Source organism: Balaenoptera acutorostrata, chromosome 20, assembly GCF_949987535.1.
Source record: "Balaenoptera acutorostrata chromosome 20, mBalAcu1.1, whole genome shotgun sequence".
NCBI lineage: Eukaryota > Metazoa > Chordata > Mammalia > Artiodactyla > Balaenopteridae > Balaenoptera > Balaenoptera acutorostrata.
This window is the reverse complement of record NC_080083.1, coordinates 42,574,495-42,598,707: the sequence shown is the minus strand read 5'-3', so window position 1 is coordinate 42,598,707 and position 24,213 is coordinate 42,574,495. Positions and strand designations below refer to the sequence as shown.

The following is a 24,213-nucleotide window of genomic DNA, read 5'->3' as shown; positions in this document are numbered from 1 at the left end:
GGGGCTTCGAATGTCAGGAGCTGCCTTTTCATAATATCTCATGCTTTTTGTGCTTTATGGTCTACAGAGAATTTTCCAGAATGGCAGAAAAGATTTAAAAAAAACAAAGAAATGCTGTAAAAATAGGATTGAAAAAATCTAGATTAGTTGTGCTAACAAAAAGAAGCAGTGGTAGGTTTAATCCAAAATACTACATAAGTCTAAAAATATTTTGGCTTATTTCCCCACCTAGAAATATAACCAGGTGGGAAGGCATGATACAAAAAGCAGAATCTATAAAGGAAAAAGGTCAATAGATTGGGCTATATAGAAAATACAAGTCTTTTCACTTCAGCAAAATAAAACCTAAATGTTGAAAGAACAATGACACACTGAGAAAAATCTCTGCTATAATAATAAAAGCTTTATTTACTATATAAAAAAACACTTGCATATTATTAAGAAAAAAAGGAACTCCAAAAGAAAAATGAGCAAGGAATAGGAACGTGCTTCACAGAAAAAATACAAATGGCCAACAATGTGGAGGTTAAGAAGTACAGGCTAGACTGAGCTCAAACCCTGGCTTGGCCTCTTCCTAGCTGTGATATCGCTGGCGATTTATTTCACTCCTCTGTGCCTGAGCTCCTCAAATGTAACATGGGGATGGTAACAGTGCCTACTTCACAGACCTGTTTTGAGGATTAAATGAGAAACTATGTGAAATGTGCTCAGAAAAGTGTCTGGTATGCAAGTAAGCATTCAACAAATGTTAGCTGCTATTATTATTCTATTTATGATTGTTATTATTATCTTTATATGAAAAGATGTTTCGACCTTACCTAGAATCAAAGAAGTGAAAATAAGAACTAAGATTATCATTTTTACGCCTATCAGACTGGCAAACATGAAACTGCTGAAGAGACACTATCATTGGCAGGAGGAGGATGGAGAAGCAGATACTCAAACAGACGTCTGTGGGAGTGAAAACGGATTCCACTTTCTGGAGGGCAACTCTGGACAGATGTGTCCAAGTGCTTGAAAAGTATATACCCCTTGACACAAATTCTACCTTAGGGATTTGTCCTAAGGAAACAGTAGAACAAGATGCATGTACCAGGTTATCTCAATATTAACCAAAAAAAAACTGAATAACTTAAATTTTAAGTATCTTAAATAACCAACATAGGATCACCATACAATGGAATTCTATGCAATTGTTAAAATGATGCTGTAAGTTTATATTTACTAACCTGTAACTCTGCCTGTGATATATTTTTAAGTGAAAGAATAATCAGGTCACAAGTGACGACGTATGGTATGACCCAAACCTGACATGATCTGGTCCCTCCCACTGCTCTGCCCTCATGTCCCACCATTTCGCCCCTGCTCAACCAGCTCCAGCCTCCTGGGTCCTCATGAGGTGTTTTTTTTAAAAAAATTTATTTATTTATTTATTTATTTTTGGCTGCGTTGGGTCTTCGCTGCTGCGCACGGGCTTCTCTAGTTGCAGCGAGCGGGGGCTACTCTTCGTTGGGTGCATGTGCTTCTTTTTTTAAAATTAATTAATTAATTTATTTATTTTTGTCTGAGTTGGGTCTTCATTGCTGCGCATGGGCTTTCTCTAGTTGCGGCGAGCGGGGGCTACTCTTTGTTGCGGTGCGCAGGCTTCTCATCGTGGTGGCTTCTCTTGTTGCAGAGCACGGGTTCTAGGGCACTTGGGCTTCAGTAGTTGTGGCACACGGGCTCAATAGCTGTGGCTCGCGGGCTCTAGAGGGCAAGCTCAGTAGTTGTGGCGTACGGGCTTAGTTGCTCCATGGCATTTGGGATCTTCCCGGACCAGGGCTCAAACCTGTGTTCCCTGCACCAGCAGGCGGATTCTTAACCACTGCACCACCAGGTAAGCCCCCTTGTGAGGTTTTCTAAACATGCCAACCTCACTCCCACCTCAGGGTTTCTGTTCTTGTTCTCTCGGCCTAGAATGTTCTCTCTAGATCTATGTGTGGCTTCCTCACTTCATTCAGGGCTACTCTGATGTCACCTCCTCAGGGGAGCCTTCCCTGATCACTCGAGTGAAGTGCTGTGCCGCCCCCCCCGTCACTTCTCTATCCCTTCACCTTATTTGTTTTCATACTGTCTATCACTAGATACATTTGTTTACCTGTTTATTGTCTTCCTTCTGCTATTAGATTGCAACCCCACACAGGAAGTGCTTAATAAGCCTCTGGTGACTGAGTGACAGAATACATATCTACGTCGACTGGAAGAACATTCACTAAATTGTTTACGTTGATGAGATAAGAAATGTTGTGTGATATCTATTTTCTTTTCTATACTTTTCTGGAAATTTTACAATAAATACGTAATACTTTTATTCTCAGAAAACAATAAAACCATCTCTGTTTTGAAAAACAAAATTTTACCTTCCTAATTTTGTTTGATCTAAGCTTGTATTAAAAGCAATTTATTCCCTTCAATTTGATATTTGGGGTTGGCGGCTGATGTGTTTTTTGTATAACTGAAGAAAATAGCCCAGGGTTTACATCTGCCCTGGATAAAGCTCAAACAGCAACAACTGAGTGTTAACTGCGTAGATTTTCACGCCAGACAGACTGACACACACAGACACACACGTACACCTAAAACAAAACCAAAATCACAACGAAACCAAATCAGAATGCGAACATTGTTACCAGTGGCAGGCTCGCAGGGAACTGGGGTGTAATATTTGGAGTACACTTCATCTTTTGGCCGGTCAGGAAACACGTAGATAAGGTAACTCAGGTCTCCCAAGCGGTCAGCCAGGGACCGGATGGAGAAGTCTCTGGTGGTAAAAGGCATCAGATTCCAAAACATTCTTTCCTCTAGATCAAAAAACAGAATAATCATAGTCTAGATATGACTTCTGAACAGGAAATCTTAAAACCCAAATAGACTATAAATAAAGCTCTCCATTAAAATTGTCCCAATAAAAATCTCCATTTAAAAATTACCATAGGTTGTAGATTAAGTAGTTTTTAAAAAATTTATATATTTTTTATTTATTTATTTTTGGCTGCATTGGGTCTTTGTTGCTGCATGCGGGCTTTCTCTAGTTGCGGCAAGCGCGGTCTATTCTTCATTGTGGTGCGCGGGCTTCTCATTGCGGTGGCTTCTCTTGTTGTGGAGCACGGGCTCTAGGCACACGGGCTTCAGTAGTTGTGGCTCGTGGGCTCTAGAGCACAGGCTCAGTAGTTGTGGCGCACGGGCTTAGTTGCTCTGCGGCATGTGGGATCTTCCCGGACCAGGGCTCGAACCCGTGTCCCCTGCATTGGCAGGTGGATTCTTAACCACTGCGCCAGCAGGGAAGCCCGATTAAGTAGTTTTTAAAAGTCATGGGTAGATAAGCAGGTAACGCATACACCACTTTCCTAGAGATCTAATGATCTCAGGTAGTTTCCAGTTCAAACAGTATTCTGTCCCTCCCTAGAAGAAACTTCTTGCTGACTCCAGTCCCTGATTCCCTGTACAAAAGTATGTAAAAGAGATAGGAAGTGTGTCCATAGCCAGAGGGTGCATGAGAGTTATTAAAAACTATTACAATCTTTAAGTCACAAAAAACTAGCAAGCTACTCTTGTCTTACCGTGAGGGTCAGAGGAAAGAACTAACATTCTTGGATGGAAATGATCAATGGCAGTATCCTTATGTTAGGATAAAGAAATAATGAAAATAGCATATTATTTCCACTCTGACGACTCCAAACAACAGAGTAATTCTTTACTGAAATAAGCTCAAGGTTGAGTAATAAGAAGGCAAACATTTCAAAAGGGGAGCAGCTGGGATTTTGGACAGGATACTGCATCACATGTAGCCATGTCGGGTTGTACATCTGTGTTTCTCAAAATTAGTAATTGTGTTTCCCATAATAAGATTTTACACAAGCTGCAGCTGTGTCATGGTTATACATTTCTGCTTCCCATAATTAGTACTCGCGCCCAGGAATAATAAGTACTCAATAAATGGTTAAAGTAATTTTGCAACAAAAGCACCCAACCAGAGCCAAGATAGGTCTTAAAAAGGGAGGGGCACTCACGAGAATCAAACTTCCAAGCAATGGTGATGCCACCGATTTCAGAGTCACTGAACCTCAGCAGGAAGGTCCCGTCAGGCTTGTTAATGAGTAGGTCGTGGGCCTGTTGCTTGTTCACGAAACCCAAGATAGCCCTGGATCACAAAGGTCAAAGGAGTAGAAGCAGAGTGTGATGTTTTAATGCCAGAAAAAAAGACCTCGCTGCTCTACTGCTGACTTAACAAATGACGATTCTCACCCATCATTCCAATGAGGCTTGAGATGTTTTTTTAACACTTCCATCACACCGTCAAACCACTGCCAGAAAGTGTAATTCCGTCCTGGTAAATTCTCCTGGTTGGAGATACAACAATGAACACAAGAAGGCAAAAGTAACACTTGGGATATTATTACCTGTATATACTTTAACTGGAAAAATTAAATGGAAAACAACATCTACATTGTCAGAATCATACAAATATACACACCTACCTGAGTTTGACCAAATGGTCCTACAACCCAAAAACAGAATAGAGGGGAGAAGACAGAAGAAGGGGAAAACACCACAGAGCAATTACCGACACCCCGTGGACCCTGGCTACACATACTTTCCCCTGTGTCTAGGCTGACTCGTCCTTTGCTGGTTTTGACGTGTGGTCTGTGACCAGCAACAGCAGCATCACCTGGGAGCTTCCGAGAAACCTGTAAATCTGAACGGGATTAGATCACACCACGAGGCCACGGAGAACACTCCATCATACGGGTGTTGCCAACAATTATCAGCAAAATGCAGTGATCTGATTCCGGTGGAAGGCAGGAGCCGTACTGCAATGGCAAAGACAGTCCACCTAGGCCTCCTGCTTCCCTATCAAACCTCCTCTGACCACCAGTGAACCTGTTAGCCAGCTGGTTAGCACACAACCACTTAAAAGAGTTCCACTCAGAGACTGTGAGATCTCTGAAGTAGGGCACGTGGGGTGGGGGTGGGGGCGTAAGCAAAGACACGAAAGTTCAGTTTATAATCAGAGATGTGACGGGTGACATCTGAACTACCAGATGCTAGAGACAAAGTTTCCTTCATCAGCATCCTCTTTTGCGGGCTGAGGGTCCCACGGGAGCCTGACTTTGCATTACACATCAAGGACCATCAGAGAGTCAAGGGGACAGAGCCACGGAGTTTTCATTGTCATGAAAGCCTTACTTCTCATGAGTTACGCTGCCGTTTGCTTTGCTGTTTCCTTTACAAAGGAAGAAAATGCACTAGCCGCATGCAAGGCCCAATTTGCTGATATAGTCAAACATAATTTTCTACATAAAAAAGTATGTGGTTGTCCATCTATTCAGAAGCTTCCTACTACCACAGGCACGTCGTATGAGAGACGTGAGGAATGAGGGCCGAGGGCAGGGAGACTCCTGAGGGATCTGGTTTGCAGGGGCCGATCTAACTGCAGAGGGTGGCGTCCCTCACCCTGTTGAACTGGGACCAGGACACGGACATGCCGTTGTAGTCCTCGAGGTGGCTGCTACCGCTGTTGAACAGCTTCTGCGCCAGGAACACGAGGTTCTCCTTGGTCAGGCCCCGGTTGCTCTGCACTTCGGCCTTGAATTTCATGTTGAGCGCCTCGCACAGCTGCGGCCACAGGACTTTGTCAGGCACTGCAAACGGCACCCTGCCCTGGTGGGGAGAGAAGCCAGAACCTTAGGAGAAAACAGTTGCATGATTTATTCCCTCAACCTGCAAAAGAAAAACACTGATGGCTGGATGGAGTTACAAACACTTGTCTGGCTGAGCCTGAGGATAAACTCAACCTTCCTTGGGGTATGCAGTTCTGCGAAATTCGGAAGGTTCCATTTTACCACCTTCACACACAACTCAGAAGGTAACCTCGGGCTATCTGTGGTGTCCTGTAAATGAGCTGCTGGATGTACAGTGCAATCCTACTTTCTTTCTTTTTTTTTTTAATCATTCTCTCCTCCCTTTTATTTATTTATTTTGAATTTTATTTATTTTTATTTACAGCAGGTTCTTATTAGTTATCTATTTTATATATATTAGTGTATATATGTCAATTCCAATCTCCCAATTCATCCCACCACCACCCCCACCACTTACCCCCCGTGGTGTCCATACGTTTGTTCTCTACATCTGTGTCTCTATTTCTGCCCAATCCTACTTTCTAACAGCCACGAAAACAAAACATGACCAAGGTCTGGCTCTGACACTCAAAGGGAGTCAAAATCTACAAGACTGGTTCTCTAGGAACAGAGAGAGAACGTGTGTATGTGTCCATAAGCGTGTACACAAGTGTCATCCTTGCCCTTGACCCCTTCTGCCAAGAACTCTAGCTCAAAGTGAAATAACTTAATATATATACATATATTCATATATATATATATATATATCTGAATCACTTTTCTGTACACCAGAAACTAACACAGCATTGTAAATCGACTATACTTCAATAAAAAAATTAAAAGTAAATAAATAAACAGCATAAGATGTACACTAGTCATTAACGTAACTAAAAATGTTAAAAATGCTTACTTATTTAGACAAGACACTTTAGGAATGACATATCACAGGAGATGCCAGAGTTACATGAGGAGAGAGATCTGTGGATGCACAGGGAGGGAAATGAGAGCAGACGTGGCAATCCTATCCAGGAGGCTTATATTTTTTTAATTTTTATTTTTTTCTTGTCTTTTGATTCTCATTCATTCATTCTTTCCTATATATATACACACACACATTTCTATACATATATTTATTTATTTGTTTGTTTGTTTAAATGTCTAGTCAGTCAGTGAATCAGTTGTCTTCCTGTTCCAATTGATTGTTCATCCCAAATCCTCTTTTGGATCAAGTCTTCAAGCTCCTTAGGCAGATATTTTTTACAAGGAGCCTCAAACACAGGGTTTGTAGCACAAGCATCGTAGAATTTCTGCTAAGAATCTCACCCCTACAGCAAAAATATTGTTCTCTAAAGAGGCCTGTTGAAAATGCCAAGTTGTACTCTTCACATTAGAGCCACATTAGAGAAGGACATACTTTTATGTCCCAAATAACAAGTATAACCTTTTATCATGCTTTTGTGGACTAATCTCTACTGGAAATATGCCAGCACATGGAACTCTGCCTACTAAAATGTTTTGAAAATGATCAAGCAGCACATGAGTGGTAACCAGATAGCATTTGGGTGCGTAAATCCACAGAATCATATTTATTTCTTTACACAAAGCATCTCATTCTTCATGAAACTTGGGATGAATCACAGAATCTAAAATTTGGAAAGGACATTAAATCTCACCCTCAGTCATGGGAGGGAAGACGACAGGAAGCAACTTCTAAGCTAAGTGACTTCCTGAGAGGTACAACCTCTAAAAGAAACCTGGGAGTCCCAAATTCCATTCATGGTTTCACCCACAATTTAAAATACTATTTACAGAGTACTGACTATGTGACAAGCATTCTGTGTATCACCTAAATGAATCTTCCAAACAACACTCTGGAGCGTTATTCTCCCTGTGTTGCAGACACTTATGGAAATTTAGGCTCAGAGAGGTCAAGTGAATTTCCTGTTGTCACAGGGTGAGGAAATGGTGGAGCTTGAATTGAAACCCCGGCCTTTCTTCAAGCCCCTGCTCATTCTACTTTCCACATACTCTCCATTCTGCCTCCCACTAAGGATAACAGCATTTTTCTTCTATGCCTTTTGGTGGGGATAAAGAGACTTGAAAGAGATTCATGACACCAGTATCAAAATCTTGAGACCCACAGGCCCAAGGAATACACTCACAGGCTCTGCAAAAGCGTTGTCCCAGAGAACAGTGGCCGTCGCATTGTTGTCCTGGCTGCCGTGAACAATCACCACCACCGGGAGGGACAGGGTCTGAAAAAGACACAGGAGCAGGGCTGAGCTCCTGCAGCCACACGCTCTGCCCTCCTCTCCTTTTTTTCTATCACGACACGTTTATTCTCTCTACAAGTTTCAGTAAATGTCACCCTTGAATACAGAATAGGAAGGGCTCCAGGAATAATAAGACTTTGCACATTGGCACAGTCTTAGAAATTTTAGATATTTTTAAAAGAGATATTTCTATGTGACATTTTGGTATTTAGGTATTTCTTAGACATTTCTGAAGGATGGAGTAAGTTTCTCAAAGCTAGAGACTAAGAGAGAAAAGAGAAGAAGAATGGAGACATTTCTGGGGAAAAAGAGCAAGTAACAAATGTCTAAAATTACTACAACTGTACTCAAATCCATCCTGAGTGATGTTTCTCTTGGTTCGCTTCTACCTATATCTCCAGCTATTTCATTTCGTTATTATTTGTTCATGTCTTAAGAGAATCTAAGAGATAGAGTCCTAAGGATGAGGTCTCCTCACTGTCTGTTCATCAATAATCACAAGAAGATACACCTGAAACTAACACAACATTGTAAATCAACTATACTCCAATACAAAATAAAAATTAAATTAAAAAAATTATTCACAAGAAGTTACTCTGTGATCAAAACAATTCTTTTGGGATATAAAGTACACACACACACACACCTTGACTTGAAAAACCAGCTCATTTCCACCAACACTGAACTGTGATTCAAACAAGATTGTAAATTTTTCTTCTGTCACCGACTCCGCTCCACGACGGTCAGACCTCTTAATTCGTTTCAGGGACTGAAAAGGAGAAAAATAGAGGATAAAGCCCTCAAACAGCTAGGGAAAATTCGTTCATCCTCTTCTCCCATGCTCACCATGTTCCTGAAGTGGGCGCTGAGGGTGCCCGTGGCCTGGTGATACTCCATCACACAGCAGTTGTTCAAGATCTCCCCGCTGTAATCACTGCAAATCAGACAGACTCAACTTTAAACCCATACAGGGTCTCAGCACACACAAGGTAGAAAACATATTGGGGGTAGGAGGAAATAAAGAAGGCTGTCAAAAAACTTAAGTCATTTAAGAGGAGATGGGGGTACGGCTGTATAATCTACCTAAGAAATAAATGTACATAAAACACATAAAAAGTTTCCTTTAGACATATCCCTCCTAAATCATAGCTTCTTCACAGAAGAACCCCCTTACTCCTTCTCTGAGAGCTAATGGGGCTCCTAGAAAGGAATGGCCAGGCCTAGAAACTTCCTAGAAGGTGGGATCACTTTCCTCCTATTTCGAGGGCAACGTACTTGCGGGTGTTCTCGTTCTTGAGCAGCGACTTGGCCTGCTGCTCACTGATGATGGTGGCCTTCACCTGGGGGGGGTTCATGTGCACGTTCAGCTTCCCACCCACCAGCAGGCGCACGGTGGCTGCGAACTTGGTCTGGGTCTTCAGGACCTGAGGGGGCTGCTTCTCGATGATGAACGTGCTGCGGGGACACAAGCGACCAGGTGATGCCTCAGGGGACAGCGCTCTGGTCCCTCCCTCCGCGTGGGGAGGCCGCCTTGCGCGGGGCACAGCAGGCGAAGGAAGGGCTTGTGGCACAGCCCCCGGTCCCTGGGGGGCCACTGCGAGTCGGGGGAGCTGGCAGGAGGGGAGGCAGTGAGATGAACTCAACAGCTGAAACGGGCTGCAGGGAACAAGCCCATATAGTGTCCACGAGAGAGACTGCGCAAGGTCAACAGCAAGAGGCCACAGTAACAGGCGACAGAGGGGGATGGGATGAGGGTGTGAGGCAGAGACGGAAGGGTTGAAGCCAGAGCTCCCTCTGTAAAGACCCTGCTGCCCGCGACCCAGGCCAACCAGATGGGGCCTGGGCGTGGCCAAGAGGCAGCAATCACCTGGTCACCAGGGCTGAGATGATGTCTGTGATGGTGGCGTTGACCTCAGCCAGCATCTCCTCCACGGGGCCGGGGATGGGCAGCTGCTGGCAGAGGTGCTCAGCTCTGCGGATCTGCTGCCGGTTCTGCCAGATGATCTCCGCCAACTTCTCACACCTGCACAGGAGCCCCGAGGCCAAAGGGAAGGACAAAGCCTTCACCCCCTTCCTCCAGGCCAGAAGCCAGAAGGCTCCCAGGCTGGGGAGAAGGCCCAGACCCAGCTCCACCCCCAGGAAGGCTCGGCGCCTTAGCCGCCTGGCCTGTCCACTGAGCAGAGCACAGCTGCCCTGCCTTCCAGAAACACAAAGGAACACACAGGAGGAGCGACCCTGACTCGGGTCCAACCAGCCTGAGCGTCACTCTGCACACCTGGCCCCACCCCACTCCCTCAGCCAGGGACGCCCCTCCCGGGGGAGGTGGCACAGGACGGGGGCACCAAAGTCTGCATCAGGAACCAGACCACTGGCGAAATAAGACCTGTGCCCCGACAGAGGGAGCCGGCTGCTCACGTAAACGCAGGAGCAGAGCAGCAGCCGGTGGCACCACGCTGAGCCCCTGCCGCCCCCGCCCGGCCCCCCACGCCCATTACCAGGACTGTAGCACGTCCAGGCTGCCCTCGGGGGGCCCTCCGTTCCCCGCCAGCTGCTGCCGCCGCTTCCACTGGATCAGCTCGTCGTCCAGAATGATGGTCTGCTGCTTCCGCAGCAGCTGCAGGGTCTTCTGGTGCTTCTCGGCCAGCTCCTGAGGGGCGGGCGGCGGGTGAGCGGCCCTTCTGGGCTCTCAGAACAGCCCCGCAGGGCCTGCCCTCACCCCTTGCCGACCCGCTCTGCCCTGCGTGCCCACACAGGGAGGAAGGCTCTGGCCTCCTGCTCTGCTGGGTCCCGCGCTCCTCCTGGCTCTCTCCCTCCCTCAGGTCCCCGGGACGGCTCGGCTCGGGGTGTCACCTCCACGCCCGGGAGGGGAGGGACGCAGAGCCCACTCACCACGCGGTACTGCTGCAGCGTCTGGGCCTCGCGCTGCAGCCAGGCCTCCAGGGACACCTGCTTCTGCTGGAGGGCCGTCTCCCGGCTCAGACGCTCCTGGGGGTTCAGCTGGGCCAGCTGGGCAAACTGAGCTGGAGGAGGGGACAGGACACCCACGACCATGACCTCCCCGGGTCCAGCAGGGAGCCCGGCAGAACTGCACTCACCTGTTCTGGAGGCAAAACCCTGGAGGGGACACAGCTCACAAGTGGCCAGTCAGGGTTCCACAGCCATGGCGCCCAAAGATGAGTGGACTCCGCCCCCTGGCCCCCCGACTCTGAGCTCCCCTTGGGGAGTGGGGAGACGGAAGCTTGGGGTGCAGCTGAGGAGGAGCCAGCCCATGGCCTCCCTGCCCACCCAGCCCTCCTCTCCCCACGCGGGGTCCGGCTTAGAGCCACCCTGCCTGGTCTGAAGTCTGTCCTCGCCGCTTAAAAGGTGGGTGAACTCGGGCAAATCCCCTCACTCTCCTATGCCTCAGCTTCCCCAGGTGTAAAATGGGACAATCACGGCACCTGCCTCAGTGGCTGCCGTGACGTTAAACAAGCAATGATACAGAAAATACTCAGGAAGCTGCCTGGCACCATGAGCTCCAGGTGAGAGTCAGTCCTCATGGTTAATGGGTTACCGGACAGGATTAAAGGCTGATGGAGCAGCTCTCAGCCCCAGCCTCACAGGACAAAGCCTCATCAGGAAGGCCCTGCTCCGCGGGGCTGAGCGCAGCAGCCTCTCCTCAACATTGTGTCATAACCTACGTGGGAAAAGGATACGAAGGGGGAAGGGGGGGTTTCTCCAGGGGCTGAAGGGGCCTAACGTGTTTGTCCAGGTTCGGTCACTGTGAGCTCAGCAGACCAACCGGAAGAGGGAGAGAGAGAGAGTGTCCAGGGCCACTGGGGACACGAAAGCAGCAAGATTCTCAAGAGAGGGAGGCAGCTTCTCTCCACACCAGCTGTCAGGCATCTCATCGATGGCAGGAATAAGGGAAGGAGGCCTCACTGATGTCCTTTTCAAAAAATCTGTTATATAATACTTAAGACCTAGGCAAGTATTGATAGAAAGGATGATACAAGGAACACCTGTGTATCAAGAAGCCAGCTTAAGAAAGTGAACATTTCCACAGTTAAGCACCTGTACACCCTCCCCTGCCGGCATCCCCATCCCTCCCTCCACAGGCAATCACCATCCTAGATGCTGGCGTTCCTACCCCCACCAATAGGCTTTTGGAACGTCCCACGGTCCTTACTGGGGCTGAGTCAAGAAGATGAGAGCGTCAGTCAGCAGGTCTTGGTCAAGTTCCTGGCAGGCCTCTGAGGGCCATGTCACACTGACCGAGGCCCTGCCCTATGGACGCACAAAAGCAACTAAGGACACACTAAAGCAACCCTAGACAGCCAGGAAAGCCCAGAACTAGAAGAGAACTTAGAAATATGGCTCTAACATGACTGCGGGGGACTGAGCAGGTAAGGAACATAGCAGAATAATCTGGAGAGCCACCTCGGAATCCTGCCACCCACAGGGAGGTGGTGGGGATCCCAATGCCAGGCCCAGCCTCCTTATGCAAGTGACCCACTTAGCTCTCTCCTGGCAAATTGGAGAAGCTTCTGGGAAGGACGCCAGGAGGCTTGAGGCAACTGTCTGCTCCACTGGAGGGAGCTGAGGCTTCCCTTGCACAGACAGATCAGTAGTCTGTGCTTCTGATGGGTGCACTTGATAAATGAGACTGAACTGACATTGCATGATGGGGACAAACCCAAAGCAGAATCGAAACCCAACCTCACAAATAGGAAACAGAAAACCCCAGAATAGGATCATCAGTACTGTCAACCAGTCAATGGCCTTGGGTAGAAATAACAGCCTGAAATGTCCTGTTCCCTAATCTAGCAGGAGGGCCTTCCTTTCTTTCGGGTCAGTCTGGGATGGATTCAGATCTGAAGAGAGCTACTAGAATTATCCCCCCAACATTTACTCAACACTTGCTATGATTCAGGCAATGTGCTAGTCTCAGGGTACAGAGATAAAAGACATAGTTCCTTCTCAACAAATTTATATTCTACTGGGGAGGACAGAGTTAATAAATAGTATTAATACAGTTCTAAAACGGAGCCCACAGGCACGGTAGTAGAGGAGCACCTGGTATGTGTATGCATGTGTATTTTCATGGCTGGTTGGTTGAGCTAAAGCTTCTCTGAGATTTTGAACTGGGCATGCAACCAGGGAGAGGAAACTACAGGTACACCTCGTTTTACTGTGCTGCAATATATTGCACTTCACAGATACTGCATTTTTTTTTTTTAATAAATTGAAGGCTTTTAGCAACCCCGTGTCAAGCAAGTCTATTGGTTGCCATTTTTCCAACAGCATTTGCTCGTTTCTTATCTCTGTGTCACATTTTGGTAATCCTCGCAATATTTCAACCTTTTTCATTATTGCTATATTTGTGGTGGTGATCTGTGATGGTGATCTTTGATATTACTACTACAGCTTGCTGAAGGCTCAGATGGTTAGCATTTTTTAGCAATAAAATATTTTTAAACTAAGGTATGTACATTTTTTTTAGACATAATGCTATTGCACACTCAAAAGACTACAGTATAGAATAAACATAACTTTTTTTTTTTTTTAATTGGGGTTTTTTTTTTTTTTAACTTTTGGGTTTTATTTATTTATTTATGGCTGTGTTGGGTCTTCGTTTCTGTGCGAGGGCTTTCTCTAGTTGTGGCAAGTGGGGGCCACTCTTCATCGCAGTGCGCGGGCCTCTCACTATCGCGGCCTCTCTTGTTGCGGAGCACAGGCTCCAGAAGCGCAGGCTCAGTAATTGTGGCTCACGGGCCCAGTTGCTCCGCGGCATGTGGGATCTTCCCAGACCAGGGCTCGAACCCGTGTCCCCTGCATTGGTAGGCAGATTCTCAACCACTGCGCCACCAGGGAAGCCCTAAACATAACTTTTATATGAACTGGGAAACCAAAAAATTCATGTGACTTGCTTTACTGCAATATTCACTTTATTTTAGTGGTATGGAATCAAACCCTTGGCATCTCCAAAGCATGCCTGTATTAAAGTCACCCTGCCAAATTCTATAAGGTCAATAGGGGGCGCTCGTGGGGCTGCACACCCTCCAGACGGAATTCTGAAATTCTCTGTACCCAACTACCAGCAGGATTTACCCCAGGCAGGGGAGCCCTTGTCTATAAGGGCTAACTGAGATGCACTAGTTGCTCTGCCCCAGGACGGCCTCTCTGAATAACCACACAGAACAATATTAAAAGGCTGTAAAACACAGCCCCCGTGGCCCTAATACCCTCCCTGCTTAGAAAGTTTAACATTTCAATAAAGCATCACTTACAAAATGTCTGCCACATAAAGTACTGTCTGATACTGTTTCCTTAGTCCCTGTGCTCCTTCCCACAACAGGAAATGTCTTCCCTCACAGCCCAGGAGCTCCTTGGGTATGGGTAGCCAGAGTGAGACCCCAAGCTCTCCAAGGGCCAGTGCCTGTCTTCTCCCCTTCCAAAGCGTCAGCCTCCTGCACTGCCTTCAATGCAAATGATTCTCTGCTACTCCAGAGAGAGGTAAACGCTTCTAAATGGAGAACTGGTTCTCTTCCAACCTGAGCAGCTTCTCTCTAGTCCTCATTCCCGTCCGCCAGACACACGCTGCCCTCCTACACCAGCCTCACCCTGGATCCTCAGGCTCTCTTGATACTGGATGATAAAGTACTCTTGAGTCTGCTGCAGCTTCTTCAGCTCATTCTCTGTGTCTTGCGTGACCAGTCGCAGCTCCTCAAATGTCTGGTTGATCTGAAGGTGTTTCTGGGACATGGCATCAGCGAGACTTCCAGCCGGAGAATTACCCTGGAGACAGATCAGGGAGAAAGTGTGGGCAGCAGTGAGCTGGGCAGGAGGATGGAAGAAAGCCTTAGGCCATAGACCCAAGGAAAGGGCAATGCTCGCATTATAACTGGGCTGAGATGCCAAAAGCTAAACTTTCAGTCAGAGAATTGCAAGTGTTGTTTGTGAGAGTTGGGGTAGAGTGGGAAAAGAGGAGCAATAGGAGACCTGGCAGACTATGGCATCTTCATAAAGTACTGCAGAAAGCTTCTGACCTCCACCAGAGTATCCCACATAGGGTCCATCTGGGTTCTCTTTGGAGAGACTAGAACTCAACATGTCCCAGGAGTTACCTGGGTTTTCCTACTAATAATGATGACCCCTCATTTCACAGTCATTCACTGACCCAATGCCACCTGTGCTAGGTGCTGGGGACACAGTGGGGGACAAGGCTGTGGAAACACACATCATCTGTGTCCTCCCTCAAGACCTTCTTGTGACTGAGGGAAGAGGGTGAACAGCTCATAGGTGGCATCCTGGAGACCCCAAATGAAGTGACAGGGGAGGCATCCACAAGGGCTTTGTGGATCCAGCCACTGAACTGCCCTGGTTGGATCTATTTCTTCCACACCTGATTGCGGGGTTGGGAGGTGAGCAGAGGCTGTTCTTAAGTAATCTCACCTGAGTATAAGCATGCCTCTCCTCAAATACAACTCAGGTGGGGTAAAATTATTTTGCACTTGTTCACATTGCTTTGTGGTTGCGATCTCATCAAGGTTACAAGTCAGTTAAGATCAGAGACCAGTCTTCTATTTCCTTTGGGCTTCTAAGGACAGTGCTCTGTTTATAGTGACACCAACAGATGCACACCGAGTCATCTTGACAAAGCTGGGTCCAGAAAGAGCTGGGCAAGAAAGGACATCCCAATGCCTCTCCCCAAACCCATGGACACTCACATTGTTGGCTTCTCGGACCAGCCTCTGTTCATTGTACAGAATATGGCGGATGCAGCGGACCAGCTCCATGGGGCAGCGGTCATACGTGTTCTGAAAGAATCCAAGAGCAAACATTACTTTGTTCCACTCCATGCTATGGGGCCAAACCTCACCCGAGAGCAGGGGTCCAGATCTTATGATGGAGACTCCTAGTGTCACAATGGTATAATCATGAGAAAAGCTGCTCCTCCAATGCCAACGGGGACAAGAAAAGCACATTGTGGGAAACCCAATCACAGGAAGAAGGTAAAATTATTCTATTTCTTGCATCTTAATTTGCTTAAAGTAAGGGCACCATGCTTGGAAACAGAATACATTTTAAAGAGGCCATACTAGAGAAGAAACTGGACACCACCTTGACTGGGTAATCAAAATTACTACCACCAATGAGGATAAGATGGACATTGTACGCCTCTGGATGTGATACCCTGAGAAAGACACAACACTACTTATTTAGAATTCTGATCAGGGGTGTGTAACTTGAATCTAATCATGAGGAAACTTCACACAAACCCCAAGTAAGGTCCATTTTATATTTAAAAAATAGAGGAGTTGAATTATTTTAAAATGTCAATGTAATGAAGGACAAAGAAAGACTGACAAATGGTTCCATATGAAAGGAGATTAAAGAGACATGACAACTAGATGCAATATGTGATCTTGAACAGAATCCTGGGCTGGAGGGGAAAAAATGCCCTAAACGACATCAGTAAGTCAGTGGACAAAATGGAAATAAAGGTATAAGATTACCTAAAAGTGTTGTATTGATGTTACATTTCCAGAAGTTGATAACTGTACTATAACTACATAAGAGAAGATGCATATTCTTAGAAAACGCACACTAGAGTACTTAGGGACAAAGGGACGTGAGGTATGTAACTTACTCTCAAGCAACGAAAATATGTGTGTGTGTGTGTATGCGCGTGAGCGCAGAGGGAGAATACAGTAAAGCACATGTTAACGACAGGTGAGTCTGAGCGTAGGTAGGGGTTCTTAGTATCAATCTCATAATTGTCTATACATTTGAAATTATTTTCAAATAAAAAGTTTAAAAAAGGCAGCTACAACCACAAAGCCAAACAATAAGAACTTTATACATGTCACATGTGACTCAACAACCTTGGGTTAAAGAAGAAAAAGAAAATCTCTGAATGAAGGAAGAGCCCCTGCAGGGAAGAGTATGAAGTGTGGCCTGGCGCTCACATCCACCTGGAGCTGCGTGGCCTGGAGCTCATGCCCACCTGGAGCCTTGAGGCCCCAAGATCACACCCACCTGGAGCTGCGTGGCGTAGTGCCCCAGCTTGATCTTCAGTAAGAACCCATCTTCCCCCACTTGGTGCTCTGCCTTCTTCTGCAGCTCCTGCACCAGGCCCTCCAGGAGCTGGGTGGCCTTAATGTTCTCCTGTGGATTATCAAGATCTATTGAGTCCCTAGGGGAAAGAAATTACATACATATGTATACATACATGCACACAGCCTGTATAAATGCAGCCTCAACGCATCACACCTTTTCTTTGGCTAAAGTAATTTCTTTATAATGCTCACTGCAAATTTTAGGAAACAGTCCAATTCAAATTGACTATATACCTACATTAATCTATTCCTAATCCACTAATTACCTAAGTGGGATGTATAGTATATTTTCTTTTCTTTTTTCTTTGCAATGTACTGCTCTTTCTCCTACTGACTTGCTCTGGTGCTTATGCTATTTGCTTCTAGGAATGAAGGGAAAAGGAAAGTGCTTTGTGTACTCTGAAGGAAATAGGGACTCTGATAATTTCCTATTTATAGTTACCCCCTCATGGGTGTAAGGGGGCACAGGGTCAAGAATGCTCTATGTGTTTTTTCCAGCCTCGACTTGTTCTACGTCTTGCTAAATTCACACAGAGTATTTCTTAAGTAAAGACAGGTGAGTCAACATTTATCATTATTTCTAAGAAGCCCTAGAAATGGGATATTAAGACAGAAGATGCCTACAAGTATTTACACAAGTCAAACATTTACATCAATAGTTGCAGGTTTGGGACATGTAGGCAACGTTAACTCCTCCAATGAACCATAGAAATCACTCTACGGGCTTCGTATAAATTCAGAGCCACTTAACTGTTGACAGGGGTTGGGTGGTCTCCCTCCCTCCCTTTCTTCCCCCACTCTTCCCCTCATCCTTGACTCTCTTTCTTTTTTTAACAACTTAGGCAACAATTGCTATTGGGCAGTACTAAATTACTTAACTCAGCTCACTGAAGAAAACAAACAGCTGTAAGGTTGAAATAACATTCATTACTGCTGGTGGGTCTGGAGCCAAACAAGAGATCTGGTGATAGCTAAGGAGCTCTGTCGTCTCTACACAGCCCTGAAGTCATTAGCAACTAATTTCTAATGGGGGCACAAACAGGTATACCAAAACACTGACACATTACTTCAGCAAAAAATATGCTCGAATCTGCACTTTTGAGAAGGCAGTGGAGAAAGCCAAATTTCAAATATGTGTGTGCTATGTACTAAATATGTCTGAATAAAAGCCTGGAAGGAATGAAGGCAGCCCTGTACCTCTGTTTCGACTGGCAATAATGCTCCACTCTTAAGAAGAGACAGTCTCTGAGCACAACTCATAGAAATCAAGTACTACTGGTTCTCGTAGTTCAAAACTTAACTCTCTGCCATATATATATATATATATATATATATATATAGACTTTCTTAGTTTAAACATGAAGAACTGAAGATGTTTTAATTAAAATCTTCATATTTTTAAAACCAAAACCGAATAAAATCCAGGTTTTCCTTGATATCAACATAAGTCTCTTAACATTCGTTCAGTAAGAAGACTGCATGGGAAATTTACTAAATGAAATTTTAGATCAACAGAAACTTCCTACTAATGTTTTTCTGAACTCTCCAAATCTTTAATAGAAAATGAAAATGAAATGGAAAAGCACTAAACGAGGTACAGTTGACATGCTCATATTTAGCTCCTTTTTTTTCTCAATTACATGAGGCTGAGTTTTGTTTTTTTTTTTAATTGCCTAGAAAATTGCCCTCCTTTGGTGCTCTCCAGCTTTTGAACAGAAATCTGCTACTAACACACAACTGCAATTATTCCGAGGCAACATTACCGACAGGTTTACAGCTCGCCTCAAATAGTAACATAAAGGCTGGTTTCTCCAGGGCTCTGTCAATGAGGACCCCTGCTCTCCTGGCCATGACGGTGGAGGCCTGAAGTATCTGATGAATACGACAGATCAGATTGAGACTGGTAACCAACCAACACGTGCCCAGACCCTGAGCAGAACAGCAGACAGCCTGCTGCCTGGTGTGCAATAACGCTGTTGATTAAAAAGCTCTGTTGTCAGTCTACTGCACTGTACTAATTCTGAAAGAATTTAAAAACAATTTTCCCCCTGGGTATATAAACAGTAATTTGGGAAATAAGAAAAATAAACATGGTTGTTAAATCTGCGACTAAGACGTAATTATTGTTAACATTTTGGTGTATTGTCTTTTACTCTTTACCTATATATATATATATATATATATATATATATATATAAAACATATAAATTTGAAAATACCATAGTCACCATTGTTAAACTTGTTAACAATACACTTTATTAAGCTGTATGCATATGCATACCTTATCTGCCCCATTAAACACTAAATTCTTTGTGGACAAGGGCTTCAACGTTTTCTATGAACCCTACTAACTACAACACTGCTAGGCACTCAAAACATATTTGTTAACTGTTTTTTATTAGCAGCAATATTCTAATGCTTTTAGCCAGAATTTACTATTAAAGGAAACAAATCTTATTTTTAAAAATCCCAATAGTTATTCCATCTTCTTAAACTTTAAGATGGAATTAAATACCTTTTCATGGGTCACATAATTTTCTTTATAAATGTACAACTTTTAGAGCATTCACTATGTTATCTTTCCAGTCAAACTTCAATATGGGGCTTCCCTGGTGGCACAGTAGTTAAGAATCCACTTGCCAATGCAGGGGACATAGGTTCGAGCCCTGGTCCGGGAAGATCCCACATGCTGCAGAGCAACTAATCCCGTGCGCCACAACTACTGAGCCCGAGTGCCACAACTAGTGAAGCCCGCGCGCCTAGAGCCCGTGCTCCGCAACAAGAGAAGCCACTGCAATGAGAAGCCCACGCGCTGCAATGAAGAGTAGCCCCCGCTCCCCGCAAATAGAGAAAGCCCGTGCGCAGCAACAAAGACCCAACGCAGCCAAAAATAAACAGATAAAATAAATAAATTTATATATAAAAAAAAAAACTTCAATATGCTTGTGCTTCACAAAATATGATGGAGAAAACTTTGTTCACTTACCAAGCTTGGCTTTCAATCCACTGGGATAAGTAATGCCGCACCTCAATGGGGAAATGTTGACCATACAATGCTTGCATCTGATGAAGGGCATCTCCTTGGAGCTGCTGGGCTTGTATCCACACAGCCATGGTTTACAATCTGTTAAACAATCAGTGGTTTGGGTGAGCTTTTTTTCTTCCCCTTTTAAATCCATTAGAGTAAATACTTGATTATAAAGGCCAGGGATAAATGCATTTAAGCCCTTTTTGATAGCCTAAAGATCAGTATTCTTGAACTGAATTTTAGCTTCAAAATGTTTTCGAAATTCAGTGTGGCCATGGAAAGGTATATAACTGGGTCTATGAAGCTCTAACTATAAAATGTATTGAAGTCCTATAAGCAAAAGTACAAATCCAGCATTAAGGGAAGAACTGCCTATAGCTTTGATATCACAGACATGTTCTTTCTTTTACATGTGTTCCAAACTTGAAGCAACAGTAAGCAGCATTTCAACAGTAATGATAAATATGCAGCACAGGGATTTTGTAAAAAATCACTTGTTTTAGATTTGGTATTCTGACTTTTAAGAAATGCAGTAAACAATTGCCATTTTAAAAAAGGCCCAGTAAAAGAAAATATAATATCTAAAGTACGGATGGAACCCTATGTATTATCACTATTTACCTGAGCAGTAATTGTTTGCACATAAAGGGCACAGATTTATTTGGAAAAATAACCCCAAGGTTCCCCTTCTGATTTACTGATTAGGAATTTACAGAGCAATGTTCTGTTAAAATTATAGCATTTAAAAATCTTTCAGACATAAAAACAACACATTCCAGCTAAGAGTTAGAAGCAAGAACCATTATATTGCAATGGTGGGTAGGTTTTTAAAACACACTGTTGCTTTCAGAAAAACGGTTTTATAAAACTACCACGATGCCTTCTCAGACTTACCTAAGAATTTTTTTTAAAATTTATTTATTTAATTTATTATTTTTAAAATTTTTGGCTGTGTTGGGTCTTTGTTGCTGCACGCGGGCTTTCTCTAGTTGCAGTGAGCGGGGGCTACTCTTCCTTGCGGTGCGCGGGCTTCTCACTGCGGTGGCCTCTCCTGTTGTGGAGCACGGGCTCTAGGCACGCGGGCTTCAGTAGTTGTGGCTCGCGGGCTCTAGAGCACAGGCTCAGTAGCTGTGGCGCACGGGCTTAGTTGCCCCGCGGCATGTGGGATCTTCCCGGACCAGGGCTCAAACCCGTGTCCCCTGCATTGGCAGGCGGATTCTTAACCACTGCACCACCAGGGAAGCCCTCACCTAAGAATTTTTAATTCATTTGGCAGAAACTCTCTGGGATTAACCAGATTGTGACAGCAACAGTACTTTCATGTACACAAAGGGGACTAAAACGGAATCTTGCTCTAACACTGTGGAAGTGGAAATTCCACATTATTCCATAGTGTGGAATTTGGTATAAGCAGGGATATCTTGAATCCCATCCAAAACTATCTGGCTACTGATTTGCACGATTCTCCTAAGAACTGTGTTATAGTCAGGGTACGGTGAATTAGACCTTGATTTTGTTGAATACCAGAGACCACGCAAGTGTGTTAGGAAACAAAAATCCCTTCTCTGTTAGTTGTAGTTGTCTGATCGCATAACACAGAGCTATTTATGGGACAAGTGAGTTAGCCAACAATGAGGTGTGGGGTGGGTGCCAGTTACCTATTTTAGATTTGTGCAATGCTGTAGAACACTTGAGCAGTGTACAATTTACGGCTTTTGAGCATTAAGGCTGGGATCACTGTAAGATCACCCAGGACATCAAATTTCATGGCTGAGGGTTTACTAGGAGAAAGACTGGGATAAAAGAGCTCTCTCCAGAAGTAATCCCACATTACAATCAAATATATGGAAGACATTTAATTGTACAATATAATTTCTAATCAAATGACTCATATCATATCCCAAGATTTTGGAAAATTGGAAGAGATACCAAAGCATGTTTTTTGGACAAAAGGTAAAGGGATGGATGGGATGGATGAAGGTGCTTTGGCAAGAATGATCAAGGAATGAAGAAAAGAATTCAGGTAGTATTAATCTCTTTTAGTGGTAAGGAATTGGAAAGAAGCAGGACCTCGCCATAGCTCTCGTAATGAATATGTGAATGATACCAACAGACACAAAAATTATCTTGCATCCTGCATTCATTAACCGAATTGACCCAAGAGACAGAAGGAAGACTGTGGGAAAATGTTTATCTTCAAAGAGACTCCTCAGTCTACCCAAATAAAATAGTATTCTGTTCACTCCCTATCGTCTCAGTCTGCTTTATTTTTCTTGGTATCATTTATCACTTCCTGATATTTATCACATATTTGTTTAATGACTTCCCACTAGGGTGAAATCACCACGAACACAATGACTTTGTTTTGTTTTCTGCTCTTTCTCTTGGCCTAAAACGGTGCCCAGCACATAAGCATTCAGTAAATTTTTTGTTGTTGCATAAATAAATGTGTATACACAATTTAGTCAAATCTATCAGCTCTTTTCAAAGTCATCATGGAACAAGATATCAGTATGAAATACCAAGTCAAGAAAATGATACAGATTTTATAATTTGGGTGAGTCAATGGTCTATCTGTCCCTTAATCACATATGGCACGATTTGTAATTTAAAAATAATTAATTAATTAATTTTTGGCTGCACTGGGTCTTCGTTGCTACGTGCGGGCTTTTAGTTGCAGCGAGCGGGGGCTACTCTTCATTGCAGTACGCAGGCTTCTCATTGCGGTGGCTTCTCTTGTTGCAGAGCATGGGCTTCAGTAGTTGTGGCACATGGGCTCAGCAGTTGTGGCACATAGGTTCAGTAGTTGTGGCTCACAGGTTCTAGAGAGCAGGCTCAGTAGTCGTGGTGCACGGACTCAGTTGCTCCGCAGCATGTGGGATCTTCCCAGACCAGGGCTTGAACCTGTGTCCCCTGCACTGGCAGGCGGATTCTTAACCACTGCGCCACCAGGGAAGCCCACAATTTGCAATTTTCCCTTTTAGTTTTTGTTAATTTGTTTTTGTCTGTTTCCCCACTGAATAAGAACAGTAAGTGAGGGAGCACGTTTATTCACCACTGTATCTCCAGTACCTATTATGGTGGCATGCCATGTAAGTATAACTCTATACTTAAATGTTGGCTGAGTGAATAAATACACACCAAATATTTGGTAAATATTTCATATGTCCTGCTGTCTGAGCATAATTCCAGGAGTCTATTATTGTTTTAAGAAAGAAATACTATGGTGATATGCCACATAGGTAGGAGTATTATATAAACGTCACACTGTTTTGTCAAGTTTTATATTAGTTCTTAGTTTTTATAAAAGAGTAGAATGCTAAGCTCTTAGAAGTTTTCAGAATATTTTTTATGGTTCTAAATATGAACATGCCATAATAGTTATTTTCTAAAATGTCATTTGAAGGGTAATAGCGGGTAAATATAAGGTGGTAACCACCTTATTTTGATAAATACAGTATAATTTCACTACAAAAAATGCTTTGATAGAGCTGGAAAGTAGATTTTGCCTACCAATGGTCAAAAATATAAAATCAAAATACACTGAACAGTACAGAATCATTTTTATTTGACTTTTAAACTAAGAGTTATATACACATGGAATATGAGATGACCTACTGAGATTATCATGCAATGATTTAAAATATGCAGTTTAGAAAAAAACTACTTCCCCCCACCGACTGTATCAATAAAACCTAGAATCTAAGTAGTGCTTTTCTTCATACACGTCAAAACTTCACACGTGTCCTACACACATTATTAGGCAAAGCCTACACCTGGTATCCGCTGACTCCCTGTCCTTTCCCACTAGTACTCATCCAGCCACCCCACACATGCAGTGAACCCGTGTCTGTCCTCAGTACCCGCTCTCTTCTGCTTATTTACGGGCACCTCCATCTTCAATGCGTGATGTTCTGACAAGGGAAGTGGTTTGTATCTTTGGTAAATCATCACAGGGGCTTCTCTAAAGACTGGGAAATGGATTCACAATCTTATTTTTAGCCAAAGATGAGAACTATTTGAGCTTTGTTAGTTGCATTCTTATTGTTCGTAAGCATTCCAAACAACCCCAAACAACCTTGGACGTAGAACCTTGTACTTTCTGAAAGCATAAGGTATCTACATTGACCTCATATATCTGGATATATCCT

The 24,213-nt window shown here is 44.2% G+C and overlaps 1 protein-coding gene across 3 annotated transcripts in view; it reads right to left on the bottom strand.

Moving 5' to 3' along the window:
- LOC103015198 (signal transducer and activator of transcription 5B) overlaps window positions 1-24,213 on the bottom strand; it is a 70,579-nt gene that overhangs the window by 4,590 nt on the left and 41,776 nt on the right. For 2 of the 3 annotated variants that reach the window (XM_057535923.1, XM_057535922.1), the window contains exons 2-16: window positions 20,021-20,158; window positions 16,955-17,111; window positions 15,643-15,732; window positions 14,536-14,710; window positions 10,823-10,953; window positions 10,429-10,580; window positions 9,801-9,956; window positions 9,209-9,388; window positions 8,780-8,867; window positions 8,580-8,702; window positions 7,823-7,915; window positions 5,494-5,700; window positions 4,285-4,379; window positions 4,050-4,180; window positions 2,670-2,840 (exon numbers count right to left, since the gene is read on the bottom strand). In XM_057535923.1, coding sequence (XP_057391906.1) covers window positions 2,670-2,840; window positions 4,050-4,180; window positions 4,285-4,379; window positions 5,494-5,700; window positions 7,823-7,915; window positions 8,580-8,702; window positions 8,780-8,867; window positions 9,209-9,388; window positions 9,801-9,956; window positions 10,429-10,580; window positions 10,823-10,953; window positions 14,536-14,710; window positions 15,643-15,732; window positions 16,955-17,111; window positions 20,021-20,148 — 2,077 coding nt within the window. In that variant the 5' untranslated portion in view covers window positions 20,149-20,158. Of the gene's footprint in view, window positions 1-2,669; window positions 2,841-4,049; window positions 4,181-4,284; window positions 4,380-5,493; window positions 5,701-7,822; window positions 7,916-8,579; window positions 8,703-8,779; window positions 8,868-9,208; window positions 9,389-9,800; window positions 9,957-10,428; window positions 10,581-10,822; window positions 10,954-14,535; window positions 14,711-15,642; window positions 15,733-16,954; window positions 17,112-20,020; window positions 20,159-24,213 lie in introns of those variants that run through there. The other variant, XM_057535924.1, reaches the window with a different exon arrangement.